The 17,242-nt window shown below is 42.5% G+C and overlaps 1 protein-coding gene across 13 annotated transcripts in view; it reads right to left on the bottom strand.

Annotated features, from left to right (window-relative positions):
* Positions 1-17,242, bottom strand: part of RNLS (renalase, FAD dependent amine oxidase) — a 345,523-nt gene that overhangs the window by 304,795 nt on the left and 23,486 nt on the right. Inside the window, exon 6 of one of the 13 annotated variants that reach the window (XM_053910248.1) lies at positions 5,126-6,769. The exons of the other annotated variants lie outside the window; for them this stretch is intronic. Coding sequence (XP_053766223.1) covers positions 6,381-6,769 — 389 coding nt within the window. The 3' untranslated portion in view covers positions 5,126-6,380. Of the gene's footprint in view, positions 1-5,125; positions 6,770-17,242 lie in introns of those variants that run through there. 13 annotated transcript variants of the gene reach the window in all.

Genomic DNA, 17,242 nt, shown 5'->3' with positions numbered 1-17,242 from the left:
TAATAATACAAGCCTCGGGGTGCCTGGGTGGCTCAATCGGTTAAGCATCTGACTTCAGCTCAGGTCGTGATCTCGCCATCCATGAGTTCGAGCTCTTCTCTGGGCTCTGTGCTGACAGCTCGGAGACGGGAGCCTGCTTCAGATTCCGTGTCCCTCTCTCTGTCTGCCCCTCCCCTACTCACACTCTGCCTCACTCTGTCTCTCAAAAATGAATACATGTTTAAAAAATTAAAAAGAAATAATACAAGCCTCAAGCTAACAAAGATGAGTTAATTTGGATACCGCTGCCACCACAATGTCAATATAATTTCAACTATAAAATTTATATTGTGATAAGAAATATTTCAAGTAATCATCTGCTTTTCAAATATAATAGTTTTTCCTATTTTGGGAAGTCTTACTTTATTAACATGCCCTTCCTACTGAAAGATGTCGTTTTCAAAAATGCCTGGGGAATAACTATGCTGGTTATGCTATCATGGCTCCTGGAAACTTACAAGATCACTTATTTCTCCAAAAGTCAAAGACAAGCATGTCATAAGCTATTAACGGCAATTGTATTCAGGGTCAGAGTGGTGAAAATTTCTAAAACAAGGCATCCACTACCTCACTATCTCACATGTCACTGTAAACTATTCCATTTTTTCAACAAATATGTAAGAACTAAGACATCCAGACATTTGTGCTGTTTCACAAGTGATGCTGTTATACCAGAGCTGTTACCGTTATTCTAAACATGGTGAGGAGTTCCCTTCTGGAATTGCTTTTCTTAGGGAACGCAGCTCATTCTTCTGAATATCTGCAAGGACAGCAAATCTTTTTCCTTTGACAGTGGAAAATAGTTCGAGAAGAGTCACAAATTGTTCAGGCCACGGTTAGAGAAGTAGGTGTGTACCTAAAAGAATGTGTGATTACAACAGCGATTTGAAGAATTTTTCCAGGGTGGCCCCAAATTCCCAAACCCATTTTTATGTAGTTGCAAAAAAAATATTTTGTTCTAGTTTATTTAAGAGAGTGGACAATAATTTTATCTTTTCAAAAAAACTCTCCAAAAATTTCAAGAGAATATTTTGAGAATTGTATAATAAGTAGAAATTTCCAGAGGAATTCTCTCAAGAATACATTTTCTTTTCTATGCACATAGATTTCTATGCCTGTTTTCCGTCAACTGCATTTTTTTCTTCTTACCTTTTGACCCCCTTCACCCATGTCTGTCACCACCCCACAACCTCCTGCCTCTGGCAGCCACGAATCTGATCTCTGTATCTATGAGCTTGCCTTTTTTTTTTTTTTTAAGATTCACATAAAAGTTTATATAGTATTTGCCTTTCTCTGTCTGACTTAGCTCACTTTGTATAATATTCTCAAGTTTCAACTATGTTGTCATAAATGTCAAGATCTCATTCTTTTTAATGGCTGAGTAATATTCCATTGTGTATGTACGTTATATATATATATGTGTATATACATATATATACATATGTACATATAACATACATATATACATATATATGTATACATACATATATATATATATATATATATACACGTACATCTTCTTGATCCATCCGTCAATGGATACTTGGATTGTTTCCATATATATATATAAATATGCAAATAATATATATAAATAATACATATATATATATACAATATAAATATATATTAATATACATAACATATAAATAATATCTATAAATAATACTGCAATAAACATAGGGATGTAAATATATTTTTGAATTAGTGGTTTCATTTTCTTTGGAAAAATACTCAGGAGTAGAATTGTTGCATCATATGATAATTCTATTTTTAATTTTTTGAGGACCCTCCATACTGTTCTCTGGAGCCCAAATTTACTTTCTCAGCAACAGTGTACAAGGGTTCCCTCTTCTCTACATCCCCACTAATACTTGTTATTTCCTGTCTTTTTGATAATAGCCGTTCTAACAGGTGTTCGGTGAATATCTCCTTGTGATTTTGATTTGCGTTTCCCTGGTGATTCATGATGTCCAGCGGCTTTTCATGTACGCCTTCTCTGGAAAAATATTTAGATCTTCCGCCCGTTTTTATTTACTTTATTTTGTATTCTGCATTTTTGTTTTAGAGATAGAGGGCTCACACACACAAGCAGGGGCAAGGGGCAGACGGAATCTTAAGCAGACTCCACGCTCGGCACGGAGCCTGACGTGGGGCTTGAGCCCACAACCCTGGGATCATGACCTGAGCAGAAATTAGAGTCAGACACTCAACCAAAGGAGCCACCCAGACGCCCCTAGATCTTCTGCCCGTTTTTAAGCTGAATTGTTTTATGTTGCTGTTGAGTTGTACAAGTGCATCATATACCTTGGATATCAACCCCTTATCAGACCCATGGCTTGCAGGTATCTTCTCCCATTCCGTAGGCTGCCTTTTCGTTTTGGTGACGGTTTCCTTTGCTGTGCAGAAGGTTTTCAGTGTGAGCTAGCCCCCCCTGCTGATTTTTGCTTCTGTTGCTTTTGCTTTTGGGTGTCAGATTCAAAACCTCATCACCAAGATCTTTGTCAAGGAGCTCACCTCTTATGTTTTCTTCTAGGAGTTTTATGGCTTCAGGTCTTATGTTCAAGTCTTTAATCTATTCTGAATTAATTTTGTGTGGACAGTGTAAGATAGGGGTCTAGTTTCATTCTTGTGCATGTGGCTGTCCAGTCTTTCCCAGCACCATTTATTATAAAACTGTCTTTTCCCCACTATATATTCTTGGTTCCTTTGCCATAAATGCATTGAGTCCATTTCTGGGCACTCTATTCTGTTCCCTTGATCTATATGTCTGGTTTGATGCCAGGACCACATGGTTTTAATTACTATAGCTTTGTAATATAGTTCAAAATCAGGGGGTTGTCCCCCACGACAAGGCTGCTGCCCGAAAACTGCATCACGAGCGTCTCTATTACATGGAAAGGAACTACTTACACTTTGTGAGCAGTTTCAGAATGCGAGACACATCAATCCATAAACTGAATTCTCTAAGAGTTTTCTAAATTGCAACGAGAAGTTTCAGACTTTTAAAAACAAGGCTGCTCCAATAGCAACCGAGTGGAACAGTGTGTCTTCTTCGCTCACACATGTTCACTCTGTTTCCTCATGATGTAATTCACTTCCTCCATGTTGATTTTTGGAGGATTCTTGCTTTTCTCAATGAAAACACACACTTGGCCATGATCTGAAGTGAAATGCTGAAACAAGATGAAACATATCCTCCAATTTCTACATACCCTTTTCTTATTACTATGTAGTACGTTATGCAAATGACCCGAAGTGTCTGACACATTCAACCCCTTTGGCCTTTGACAAGTAGCAACGAAATAAGAAGCACATGAACCTTCGAGAGACCGTTCCAAGAATTAGACTTGAGAACATATTGTACTACAGTACACAGGAAACCAAGGCAGGAAAATTATGTCTGTAAAAGAAAGAATTCTAACCTTCTTCAGCTTCAGAAGCCAACTGACCCCAACAACAGCTCCTTCGTTAGCCTTAAAATTTATGTCTGTATTCTGGTCAAATCTGGGCTTGGGTCACGTTGACCCCTGAGGCAAGGAGAAATATTCTTGTGCCACTCTGAGTCAACATGGGGAACTAACAAGGACTTCCTGCCTATGATGTTTATTTGAAGATTCTTTATGAAGGAGAAAGCCTCAGCGTCTACTGCCAACGATGGAGCAGGGACAGGGGGTAAGGGGGGTCAGGGTATTACATGGAACCCTCCACAGCCAGCTCCAAGGACATGATGAGGCTTTTCTGAGAGCAGGGGGGCCAAAGAGCAGGGAGACACCTTTGCATTTTGCTTGGGGGACCAGTCATGTGACCGTCAGAGTCTCCTTCCACTGAGTTTCTGCTTAATTACAAGGCTTGTTTAAAGATAGATAGATCCCTGTGATATAAACATTCAAGGTCACAGTGAAGGGACAGCTAGCACATCGGACTGATGCCGACCCCCTTGACTGGCCCCCCCTCCCCCACCCAAGTCCTTAAACCTAGTGTCTTGGAATCAGCTCCTACCACCTAAACGTGAGGCTGAACTTGAGCGCCACCATTCTGAGCTGTGGTGAGAAGAGAAGAAAGCCCACGGGGCCAAGCGTGTGACCGGGGACGAGGAGTCTGGATCTCCCCTTTTGCTCCTGCTGTAGACTCAGCACACTTGGGAAAATATGCTTTTCTTTGCTTTCATTTCTTCATCTGAAATGACAACAGGCACCTCTTCCAGAGAGGGTGACATTCACAATCCCAGCCCAAACTTCCTTCTGTCAAACTCGGTGTGACCCCAATGACCTCACAGTGAGGCTTGAACACTGGGGCTGGAAAGGTTAAACGATTCATTTGCCAAATTCACTTGCTAGGAAGAGATGGGACGATTCCAGGCAGCATAAATCAGCTGCGCATTTAGAGCCTATTATCAGGAGCACCAGACAGCCCGCAGGACGGTGTGCAAACCTCGAGCGATGTCAAAGCTGTAAGCCTGCCCGGCTGCCAGGGGCCCGAACGTGATAATAGATGCTAAAATTATTGCTGAAGAAGCATATTTGATTACGAAGGGAGCCGAGAGCAGTAAAGCCCTTGGAAGGCTTCCCTCTGAGTTTTACAAGAAATAAGATAAAGCAGCGTCTCCAACCGTAATCACAAAATATAATAAAAATGCTCTGGGCGCTCATAGGACTCACAAGTATCTCTCCCTTGAGTGATAGAAAACCATCCTTTTCCTAGTGCACAACATACACAACAGTGAAGACAGTTGCCCCCCAAATCTAGGCAAGGTCTAGCTGGTGACGCAGACAATACCCCAGGAGGAGTGTTCCCCGACTGTGCTTTTAAAGAGGTGAACTTATTTCCATTGACCCCAACCCCTTGCCTCTCCCTTTGTCCTCATGTGTCAGATACAATCCTTTGCTCAATATTTCCAGCCTAACTTCTTATGCTCCCTGATGACCCAGTGTGGCTGCCAGAGGTCCCCCACCCTCACCCCTCTGCCTCCTGCGCCTCCTGCACTCCCCTGCTGCACTCCCTCGGTCATTCCCCCTGGGGTCTCTCTCTTCTCACTTGCCAAGTGGACAACTGATTAAAATCTGGAAATGACCAAAATCTGGATGACCAGAAAAATCTCGATGACCAAAAAGCACGTGTCTGCCCTACCGTAAAAGTTTTGCTTCTGAATGGATAAAGTTATGGATATGAGGGGCACCCAGGTGGCTCAGTCAGTTAAGCCTCTGAGTCTTGGTTTTGGCTCAGGTCATGATCTCGTGGTTCATGGGATCGAGCCCCAAGTCCGGCTCTGCACTGACAGCATGGAGCCTGCTTGGGATTCTCTCTCCCTCTCTCTTTGCCCCTCCCCGCTTGTGCTTTCTCTCTCTCGAAAATACATAAACATTTTTTACAAAGTTATGGCTGTTAACAAAATGATTATTCAGATGTTATCCTCAAAATATTTGTTTTCTGTTAAGTCTGAAAAATTCGAGGCACACCCGTGTGCGGCCGGACAGCCTGGATGGGAACCCTCGTGCAGGCTCGGTCACTTACAAGCTCTGCGACATTGGGCAAGTTACCTAACTTCTCTGTACTTCAGCTGCATCGTGCAAACAGGGACAATACTGTTAGGATAGAGGCTAGTTTGAATTAGTTAATACACTTCAAACATTTTGGAGAGGGCCTGGTTAATGGCGAGTGCTATTTAAATGTTAGCTATTCTTGTTTTTCCCTTCTCTTTTTCAGTCAGAGAAATAGGATTTCTCTATATCATTCTGTTTGTCTCATTAGAAAGTTCTCGATGGATCAAGAAGGGCAAACAGCTACATGTGTTTGTCCTGTGGGGCTGGTCTGTGTCGGGGACAAATGCACTGCGGTGCACTCCCATGCGTTTCATTTCTTCCCACCTCCAATTTCCACCAGTGCGAAGGATGACAATTTGCCTGTCTTCTCCCCCGCTTACCCCTACTCTTCAGCCCTCTCCTCATGTGCCCCTCTTATTCTCATAACACCTTGGAGAAAAGTTTGGCGAATTTGGGGTCGGGCAATACCTGGGGCTATTGGGCCATACCACTAAAGGTTCTGACTTTCCAGAACCATTTCCAGGGTACCTCTGAATTCGGACAATCCAAACGTGACTTCAATTTAAAATGTCAAGCACAGCCCAGAGACGACAAGTCTGAGAAGAGGAGGATGTTCGGCGTTGCCTAATTCCGAAATAACAAACAGCCCGGGCGCCTGAGTGACGTATAGCCCGCTCTAGGAGACTCCGTAAGGGCACTGAGATGGAATGGTGACTTCCAGTCTTTCACGACTGAGGTGGGAAAGACCGTGTTGCGAAGAATGCTCTTCTATAGAAGACAGAGTTTTCTTTTTTGTTTGTTTTAATAAAAGTTTGAAAGATGGTATGCTGCCTGTGTTGGACGATATAGAAAGCAGAATGAACCTTCCGGTCCGATGACCCAGGCACCCCCAGAATAATCCCATTTGTCGGTCGTTTGATAATGACGGTAACCCTGAGGGTGCATTACCCTGGACGCTTCTGCTGTGTGGGTCCCCACCATCGGCACCCGGTCCGATAATGTCCCCTGTGTCGCAGCACCGCCTGGAGAAGCCCAGGGCTCACCGGCAGCCTCTCCCCTGGGCTCGCTGCTTCCCAAGGCCACAATCTCCCCAACGCCATCTGTATTTTCAATGGGATAAATCACTAAGGAGTTCCCCGTGTCTTCTCCTGAACTTTTTATCTTCACTGTTCTAGAATACTGACCCCAAACTGAAAGAAACACAGAAAGACTTTAGTAAAAAGGAGAAAGTAACATCGACACAGACTGAACAGCACAGTCCGTCATTATACAGCTCTTGTGTTAAAGAGCTGACAGTCAAGTTCCCAGCAAGTTCATTTTGTCGAAAGATACCATTCTGTGTCAGTTTCTGCCGTGATACATCTCTCTATATGTATCTCTAATTAGAAACAGTGTGAGACTTGCTGTTTCAGGGGAAAATATCCAAATGGATGCACTCTGATTAGCTGGAAATTTTAAGTAAAAACATTTTCTTTATCGGCAGCACTAATGAACAATAAAAGTTAACTAAGATAGTCATTCCAAGGTATTTCAAGAATTTGAATCACCTGTTCTTTCATTCAGTAAGTAATCATTATATAAAAATTTATGTATATGCTCATGTGAAATGAAGTGTCCTAAATTTGTAGGTGGTATTGAGAAAAAAAATACATGTCTGGCATATACAATGCTGCTGAAAAGTAATTATTCAGAATGTAAAATACATTCAATATTTACATATTTTAATGGCAGGAGAATTCTGCAATTACTTGCACACTGAGAATGAAAACAAAAATCCAAACCTACTTAATTCTCTAACTATTGTAAGTATATTTGACTGCCTGTGGCCTATTAACATTAATAGATAAAATTCTATATTCCCTTTCTATATTTATCTTATTATAAAGTCATTTGTAAATGCAAAAGAGTATTCTGGCACTGTCCCTTATTCAGAACACTTTAAATTATGATAAAAAGGAAAAAAATGCCTCGCTGGTCTTTTCATCTACTTGAACCAAAAATGAAAATTATAAAATTCTAAAATAAATAATGGTGACTTTACAAGCACTGAATGGTTGAAATAGAGACAGAGCTCACTGATTTATGTTGAGCACAATTAAGTAAGAGAATTAAGCTGTACCCTTTGTGCTAATTGCAAATAGACATTGTGTTTTTTTACTTTCATATAAGAAACAATGAATAAGTCAATGAACACTACCACTGAAAAAAAATTTTCTGATAATGATATCGGTTAAAAATAGCCAATGATTGGCTTCATGTTAGGGATAAATAGAAATGTCGCAATCTAATCCACGATTCAGAAAACTTATATCATATGTCAATGATTAAACAAGAAATTATCCAGGCAAGAAATGTTCAAGATCTTTCTTAACTAGCCATAAACTTATTAGCAGGCAGGCTACATACAATTTCTGCATAATAAATGTTAGAAAATCCAACAGTGTCACTTCAAAGGCAACAAGAGCTTTCAAATCCTAAAGTGATTTCTTACCAAGAAACCAAAACGATGCTTAGACAACAGACTGCCCCATGGGAACGACAAGGAAAGAATTATGGGTGGATTCTGGTGTGCCAACAACAGACATCCAACACACGCTGGGCTAAATTGATGGCATGTGTCTGAGCACTGGTGTGCTGGGGATGAAAGGTGGGGGGCACGTGAACTTTTCCATCATTATTCTGAAGCCATGGTCCTAAAGGGGATACCAACCCCTGGAGACAATCTCCAGAGATGTTACGTCCGTAGTTCAAGACTTCCTTCTCCTATTTACTTTTAAACCCTTTTCTCTTCTCACATTGATTTGCGATAGCACTAACTTAAAGAACACACTCCCGCCCGATCCAAGGTCACTGAGCTCCAAGGGGAAGTACACGGGAAAGTGTTTCCATGTGCCTGTCCTGGCATCTGTGTGTTCGTCCTGGTCTGCTAGAGGGAACTTTATGAATTTGGAGAGCACGCTTCTCTTCAAAGAATTAGTGGGGTCTTACAAAACTTACTAACAGGCACATCCTTGCAACATGCTAAGTGAAACGACTGTGGATGAAAAAGATTTTCTCTGGGTTCAAGTAAATACATTTCCAAAATATCAGCATTTTGAAACTTCAAAGCAATTTTGGCTTTCCCAATAATGGGTACGATGTAAGTAACTGTCTATGAAGGGACAAACCCTTTTCTCTGTAAAACAAAACAAAACAAAAAAGCTATCTTCTTCAAAGGCCTAATTAAGTTCCTAGATTATTTCCAAGTAAATTGCTCTGAGTTTCCTAGAACCACTTAGATGATCAGTTCTTGACTTAGCAAAACCGTAAGGATGTAAAGACTCTTTCAAACTTGCAGAGAAAGCAATTGGGATTATTTATAAGAGACAAAACAGGTAAATCCTTCACCGTCCCTACATCCTCAGTGAGTAATGATCATAATGTTCACAATTACGATCACTCTCAGATGAGAATGAGCGAGCTTCATTAAACACATTATTACAAATGAAAATAATTCCTGGGAATAGCAGTTTTGCCATACTGCTCTAACAAATTGCCACACACATAGTGGCTTAAAATAACACAACTATATTCTCTCACGGAAGTCTGAAATAGGTCTTAGGGAGTTTACAGCACGGTGTCCACAAGGCTGTGTTTGAGCCTCTGGAGGCTCGAGGGGAGGATCTGCTCCTTGCCTGTCCCAGCTGCCGGAAGGCCCATGGCCTTTGACTGGCAGCCGCTTTCACCTCCAGAACCAGAAAGCGCGTCGTTCTGAACCCTGCTCTCTCCATCACATTTCACCTGCTTGCCCGCTCCCATGGTTCTACTAGACTTGCAAACCCGTGGGTCATTTGTTGGGCACAAGAAGCACGTAAATAGTAAGGAGCAGCGTGGTGGAGTGGTTAGGGCCTGGCCCCTGGATTCAGCCTAACTGGGTTCCAATGCCAGCTCGCTCATTAACTGAGTCATCGGGCAATTTTCTCATCTTTAAACGGGACCTACTTCGTCAAGTTGTTTCAAGAACCAACTTACTTCGCCATGTGTGAAACACTATCATATCCAAAACATAATATCGAAAAAATGAACTAGATTATCTTTTCTTAGTAAACACACTTAGATCTTTTTTTTTCCAAGGTTGCAGATCGGAGGAACGGTTCCGATGGTTTGGAATTTTTGCTCCTGTTGAAACTACGGAATCCTCTGAGAGCCCCCTGGTCAGGACACCAGGTTCACCAGCAGGGATTTGCAATGTTAGTCCAGTTTTCAAAAAGCCCAAACAACCGCCATAGTCTTTGGCGGTAACCCAAGAAACCAGGCATTGTGACAACGAATATGATCGTGAAAATTTAACAGAAAAGCCGAATCGGAGGGTGAGGTTCCTTGTCTTTCTTAAATGCCTTTGATTTAACGTGTCCCCATATCTCTTCAGACAGATCGTGTTGGCTCACGGCATCCTTCCGTTGAACACAGAAGAGTGGCTGGTGAGGAAGGAAAGCCTCTGAGGCCTGACAAACAGACACACTGGTAGACGTGTGTTTCACACAGCACCTGCCTCAGCTGTACTATTATTCTTCTCCGCTGTGCTGTCTGGAAGGGCCGAGACTGGATTTCAACACATGACGTACAATACGTGTTGCTCGAGATATAAACACTTAGTGGACATTAAATATGACATCAGTTTTCTTCCCCCCGAATAATTAAGCAGTGTGTTTCATTAGGAGTTTTAAAAACTCCTTCTGGCTGAGCTACCAGGGACAATGTTGCAGAAATGGAGACCACGGCATCCACAGAAATGTCTCCAAACGCCAACATGTATTTATCAACACATTCCCTAATCCCAGTGTCTTCACTTGGTCATCTGCTTTATTTACTCAGCGGCCAAGACTCTGGGTACCTGTCTCCAGACATCCAAGCGTGATGACGTAACCACCTCTGCGGGCAGTCAAGAGGCGGTGAGACCACCACTGTGGGAGAAGCTTTCCAGATCGCCACACTGAGGAGGCAGCATCACCAGAACCACCCCTACATTTGCTAATTTAATAGACTCGGAGGGGCCTGGGTGGCTCAGTGGGTAGGACGTCCGACTTCAGCTCAGGTCATGATCTCACGGTTCGTGGTTTCGAGGCCCGCGTCGGGCTCTGTGCTGACATTTCGGAGCCTGGGGCCTGCTTCGGATCCTGTGTCTCTGTCTCTCTGCCCGCCTCCTCCCCCGCGCCCCCCCAGCTCATGCTCTGTCTCTCTCTCTCAAAAATAAATATTTAAAAAGATAGACTCAGTGAATTCTTAAAAGTTACGTAGGTGCACCTCACGAGGTAACTAGCTATGTTACACTTTCACATTATTACAGATATATCCCTACCTATTTCTGAGGAGAGATATACTTTTAAAAGTCCACACACTCAAAGGCCAACAAATCATAGTAGGATTCTCTTGACACACACGGAGTGTTGAGCATTCCATGAAGCCCAGGAATGAGCAAACGAAGGCACGTATATCGTTGGACAACAGCATCAATACGCACTGAGGTATGCTTGTTCGGAACCACTAGGAAGGGGAGCGGACTGCTACATGTGAATGTTCGGCAGGGCATCTGGCTTAGTGTCATTTCACACTTAGGGGAGTGAGGCTGGCGGACTGCGTCCCACGTGAAAACTGCTGAATGCTCCCGTGCACACGGGACCACGGAGCAACCTGGGGCTCTCGCCACACACCTGCTGCCCTCTGCTATCTCATCTCCTAAAACTCAGTCCCTCGTATGTCAAAAAACAAAAAACAGAAAACAAAACCAAACACCAAAAAACAAGCAAACGAGAAAGCCAAAAATGCACTGTCCATGCCTGTAAAAATAAATTGGCAACACATCCAATTTGCTTATGATTCTAAATGTGCTTCATAATACAAGATAAAAAGGGGGAAAGTTGAAAAATCATTCTGTTTTGAAGCGCTAAACAGAAGGGAACAAATGAGTAGTGTAGGACAGATGAATTTAGAGAGGTAGAGAAATGTGCCACTCTGGAGTCAACCTGGAAAGCCAGTGTTGGCATCAGACTGATTGGCTGATTTACAAAATCAACGAATGTTTGGTGCATAAAGAGCCTTACACATCATCTACCCTGACCTCATGTTGTAGTTAAGAAGACTGACACCCAAGAAAAGTGGTTTGATTTCTTTTTTTTTCTATTCATAAACTGAAACCCAGGTTTTAAACTCCTCCACGTATAAAACATTATCAGATTTAAAACAACTAACACTGAAACTTACTACTGTAGAAGTTGGTATTAAACCCAGGAGTTGCTTCAGAATATATACAAATAATTATGTCTTAAAATTCCATTCCTCCTTCATCACAATATCCACACTCACACCCACACCTACCCACCTACCCACACACAAAACCCCCAAACTTTCTTTTCTTTTGGTTGTTGCTGTGCTTTGTTGTTGCTTTAGACATGGCTCTTTGCAAATGGGGAAAAGATCACCCCAAATTCCTGCTATGATCCATTCAGTGGTTTTATTGTACAAGTAGAATGGCTTTATAGAAATAAAGATTATTGGGGCGCCCGGGTGGCTCAGTCAGTGAAGTGTCCAACTCTTGGTTTCGGCTCAGGTCATGATCTCACAGTTCATGAGTTCAAGCCCCACATCGGGCTGTGTGCTGACAGTGTGGAGCCTGCTTGAGATTCTCTCTCCTCTGTCTGTCTGTCTGTCTGTCTCTCTCTCTCTCTCTCTCTGCCCCTCCCCCACTTGTGCACACATTCCCTCTCTCAAAATAAACTTAAAAAATTTTTAAAAAGAAAGATTATTTATGTTTGTAAAACTTCAAAAAATCATTCCGCTAAAATATAGTAGTTTGCTTTTCTTTTCATGGGAGTTTAGTGAGGGAACAGGCTAAGAGGAAGAACTTTTTTTTTTTTTTTTTTTGGTAACTGATTTTTTTTTTCTTTCTTCAACATACCATACGTGGATAGTAGGTGATGGGACAGTTGAGGCTAGAAAGAGTACAAATTGAAGAAGTCTTACTTTCTCGTAGTCGGCCACAACGTGTAACCAACTACACTGGGGATTTCATCATTCAATTAATAATCCATCCATTCAAGAAATATTCCTTGGGTGGTGGAAGCCAGAATAAGACTTGGGGAACTCAAATTTCGTGGATGAAAGAGAGAAGCTAATCACTGTTAAAAAAAAAAAACAACTTTTTGAACCTTGGTTTGAATATGAGTTTTGTTCTTTCCTCCCCCCAAATCTAATGTATTCGGGAAAGGCGAAAACTTGTTAACCAAGCTGTTTGTAAACAACAATGAAATATTTCCCTCTTGCTCCTCCTCTTTGACATTTTATAAACATGCTTTCTGACATCTTTGCCCTGTGAAGTCACGTTCAAGAAACTCACATTTCAAACAGCGGTTATACACACGACTGCCTTTTTGCAGGATTGTTTCAGATTAGATTGTAGGCTAAATTTTAGACTTAGAAGCCTCTTTGGAGACCTGGACGTCAGTGGTCTCATTTTACAGAGGAGGAAAATGAAGTCCAGATAGACTGGCATTTGCCCAAGGTAACCGTTTAAAAGTTGATACAGAGAATTCTACATAGAATTCTAATTATTCTAATTCAATAGTCTGTCCAGTTTTTCTGCAGAAAACACACACCCAGAAGCTCCTCTTTGTCAAATCGGGAACGCTTGCCCTTTGAACTCAAGAGGCAATGGCCGAGCCACTGATCCACATGCGTCAGCCGCCCAGCTTCTTAACCGTGTCATCCCTTAATGGCTGATGTCCTCTGGCCACCAGGGACCGAGAAGTACAAGGCAAAGACAGAGAACTACCATGCAAAAAACCCCACAGATTTTCAAAGCTTACCACTTACGACTAAAGAAAAATCAACGTATCAAAACAGCCCTTTCATGAAAAATCAAAGTGATAGATTTTATCAAAAATTTTTAAATACTTCCAAAGTCTAAAGAAGAAAAGCGCTCCCTTCCCCCACCCCCTTTAAAAATAATGCTAGGGGCGCCTGGGTGGCTCAGTCGGTTAAGCGTCCGACTTCAGCTCAGGTCATGATCTCGCGGTCCGTGAGTTCGAGCCCCACGTCGGGCTCTGTGCTGACAGCTCAGAGCCCGGAGCCTGCTTCGGATTCTGTGTCTCCCTCTCTCTCTACCCCTCCCCTGCTCAAATGCTCTGTCTCTCTCTGTCTCGAAAATAAATAAAAACATTAAAAAAAATTTTTTTAAATAAATAAATAAATAAAAATAAAAATAATTCCACTGTCAGTTGACACAGAAAAATCAAGTGATGCAGATGGCAAGGACTGAGAACTATTTGGGGAACTCTGGTCTGTCCGTGGACTAATAGTCACATTTATTTATAAAAATGCAGATCTCTACATCTTCGCTCATGGATGACATCATCAGGCATTCGGATCCTGAGTGTTTGAGCCTGTGCCCAAATGAAATTCTACTGCTTGTGATCATAACACACCCTCATTTTTCAAAAAGAAAAAAAAAAAAAAAAAAAAAAACGAAAGCACTGAGAATCAGAAGGGACCTTGGAAAGAACGTGCAGCAGGAAAAAGACGTCAGGCTTTACAGTCAGCAGTTTGATTCTTCTAGTAAGTAGCGCTGTAGCCGTAGAAGGTGACTTTTATCTCCCTAGTCTCCCCTATACAGCGAAAGCGATTCGCTCTGGTTCTAAGTTCCCAGCTAGCCGGGTGCAGCAAGAAGTGATAAGCAGCAAGGGAACGAAAGGGAACCGAACCCTTCTGGCAATAGGTGCCAGTCACGTGACAAACACAAGTTAAACAGCAACAGCGGCAGCCTCTGTTGTTGACCCCTGGTCATGTGCCAAGAGTGCACCAGGAGCTTCAATACATTATCTTACTTACTCTTCCCAAATGAATGCCCTGATGGGGTAGGAAGTATCATCTCAGTCGTTCAGAAGAGAGATCAGGGAGTCAGAGAGGTTCTGTTGTGTGTCTGAGGTCACACAGCTAACAAGCAGCAGAGCCAGGACTAGGAAGAAGAGTGGAAGAAATGGCCAGACCTTGCTCTAAGCCCAAGTACGTACAAAACAACACATTTCAGAAGGACTGGAAGAGAAATAGAGACAGATCCTCCCGCTACGACCTCCTGAAAAGCCGGGGTGAGGGCTCCTTAGCCTCTGTGAACTCAGAATATGGGACAATTCCTGGAATACAGCAAGCGCTCAGTAGACGCATGTAGGTTATAATTAACTGGAATGCAACTGGCAGCGTGGGTAATAAGGAATCACATTCTCCCAAAGCCAAGTCTTGGTGATGACAGTAAGTAGCAAAGGCAGAGAATTAGTGAGCACATTCATGAAGAAAGCCATCAGTTACAGACTAAAAACACTTTTATGCATCTCCTAATAATGACTGCTATGTTCACGGAGCTTTGCCACCAGTACATCATCATATAAATATTCCAATCGCCGAGTCTTGGCATTACCTTGAAATGTAAAGGACAGGGGCGCCTGGGTGGCTCAGTCAGTTGAGCGTCCGACTTCGGCTCAGGTCACGATCTCACAGCTCGTGAGTCGGAGCCCCGCGTCGGGCTCTGTGCTGACAGCTCGGAGCCTGGAGCCTGCTTCAGATTCTGTGTCTCGTCTCTCCCTGCCCCCTCCCCCGCTCATGCTCTGTCTCTCTCTCTCTCTCTCTCTCTCTCTCTCTCAAAAATAAATAAACATTAAAAAAAAATAAAAAAAAATGTAAACGACAATGAAGGGGATATGTGCACAAACACACACACGCACACACGTGTATCTGTATTTTGGGACGGCTTAAAAACACTCTATTATATATGCTATATGGCAAATATCTACATAAAAGTTGTAAAAGTGAATCAAAAGCTCAATTTTCTTCTTTGTTTTAATTCAGTAGGCTCCATGTCTGACGTGGGGCTCGAACCCACGACCTCGAGACCAAGAGTCGCACGCTCTGCCGAATGAGCCAGCCCGGCCCCCCAGCTTAGTTTTCTTTTATTCAGTTGATATCTACAAACTAAAGTCAGGGCAGAATAAATTCACAGTCTTGTTAGATACGTGCAGCCACATTTATACAAGTGGAGCTTCAGTAATTTGATAGCTTGTTCTTTTGGGGGGCAGAATGGAAACGTTATGAAAACAAAGAGAATGTTGGTCTAACAGAATTCTCAAAGAAAATATCACCGTGGTCAAACCAAAATTCCCCACAGCAACAGCCGACATACGGACCGCCACATCCAGTGACTAAATTGTGTTTACGCTTTTCTTAAGCAATCGAGTTCATTCTGACCATTTATCTACGAAGCCTTGTGCCAGAATACTGCCTATTCATTTTCTATATTCTGTTTGGCAAACAGAGCATGACACACAGCAATATAGAAGAAAAATATAATCCCGGGATGCGTTTGCAATCATCACAGGGAAGTGTTCTAAATGGTCTTGGGCCTGTGGCACCGGCTTTCTGAACCACATTTCAACACTGCCACATGCTGTTCATCTCTGTGTCCTGCAGTCTGTGAGCGCCACGCGTGGCCTCAGTTCAAGGATGAGTCACAGCCCACGTTTACAACGCCGTTAACTCTTCGAAGCACCAACCGGTCTTGGAAAAGGGAAGCGTAGCAACCTTAAGAATTAGCAATTCTTTTTTTTTTTTTTTAATGTTTATTTATTTTTGAGAGAAAGAGACGGAGAGCATGCAAACGGGGCAGGGCAGAGAGAAGGGGACAAGGGATCCGAAGCAGGCCCTGCGTTGACAGCAGACCGTCCAATGTGGGGCTCGAACTCGCGAACTGCGAGATCACGACCTGAAGCTGAAGTTGGACACTCAACCGACTGAGCCACCCAGGCGCCCCAAGAATTAGTAATTCTTCAAGAATTAATAATTTCTAATCAAGATTCTGTGAAACACCATATGTGGAATTTAAGAAACACAACAGATGAGATAGGGGAAGGGAAGGAAAAATAAGGTAAAAACAGAGAGGGAGACAAACCATTAGAGGCTCTTAAATACAGAGAACAAACTGAGGGTCGCTGGAGGGGTGGTGGGTGGGGTGGGGGGATGGGCTAGATGCGTGATGGGCATGAAGGAGGGCACTTGCTGGGAGGAGCACTGGGTGTCATATGTAGGTGATGAGTCACTGAATTCTATCCCTGGAATCCTTATTACACTCTATGTTAACTAACTTGGATTTAGGTTTTAAAAAATTTTTTAAATGAAAGAAAAGATAAATGAAAAAAAGATTCTGTGAAACATACTATCGTATTCATGATAAAGCGGGTCTCTATGAGCACATTGTTTGCCTGTTAGAAGAGCAGAGAATCCACCAGGAAGATGTGATATACAATGCATTGAATTTACTAATGTGTTTGAATTTATTTTATAAATTTCATAACATTCTCTCTTGATCAATGCAGATTCTATGTGGTACCACATAGGCACCCTTTTCCATACTCTAAGGAAAAAGATATTAAAGGCAGTGCAATACCCAGGTACCTGTAGCGTACCTCAGGAAAGGAGTCATGTTATATGCAGTTTTGTCCTTTTGTGACTGATAACAGAGAAGAAGCAGAGAAAATCCTTGTGCAATGAATATGTGGATGAATGAACAGGCACGGTTCGGAATTTCAGATATTTCGAGAGAATGATGACCACGTCCTCAAAGAAACTACCATGGACCTCTAGTT

The sequence above is a fragment of the Panthera pardus genome, unplaced genomic scaffold, assembly GCF_024362965.1.
Source record: "Panthera pardus isolate Hobbes unplaced genomic scaffold, ASM2436296v1 HiC_scaffold_22, whole genome shotgun sequence".
Lineage (NCBI taxonomy): Eukaryota > Metazoa > Chordata > Mammalia > Carnivora > Felidae > Panthera > Panthera pardus.
Note: the sequence above shows the minus strand (reverse complement) of the source record. Positions and strands in the feature narration are given on the sequence as shown.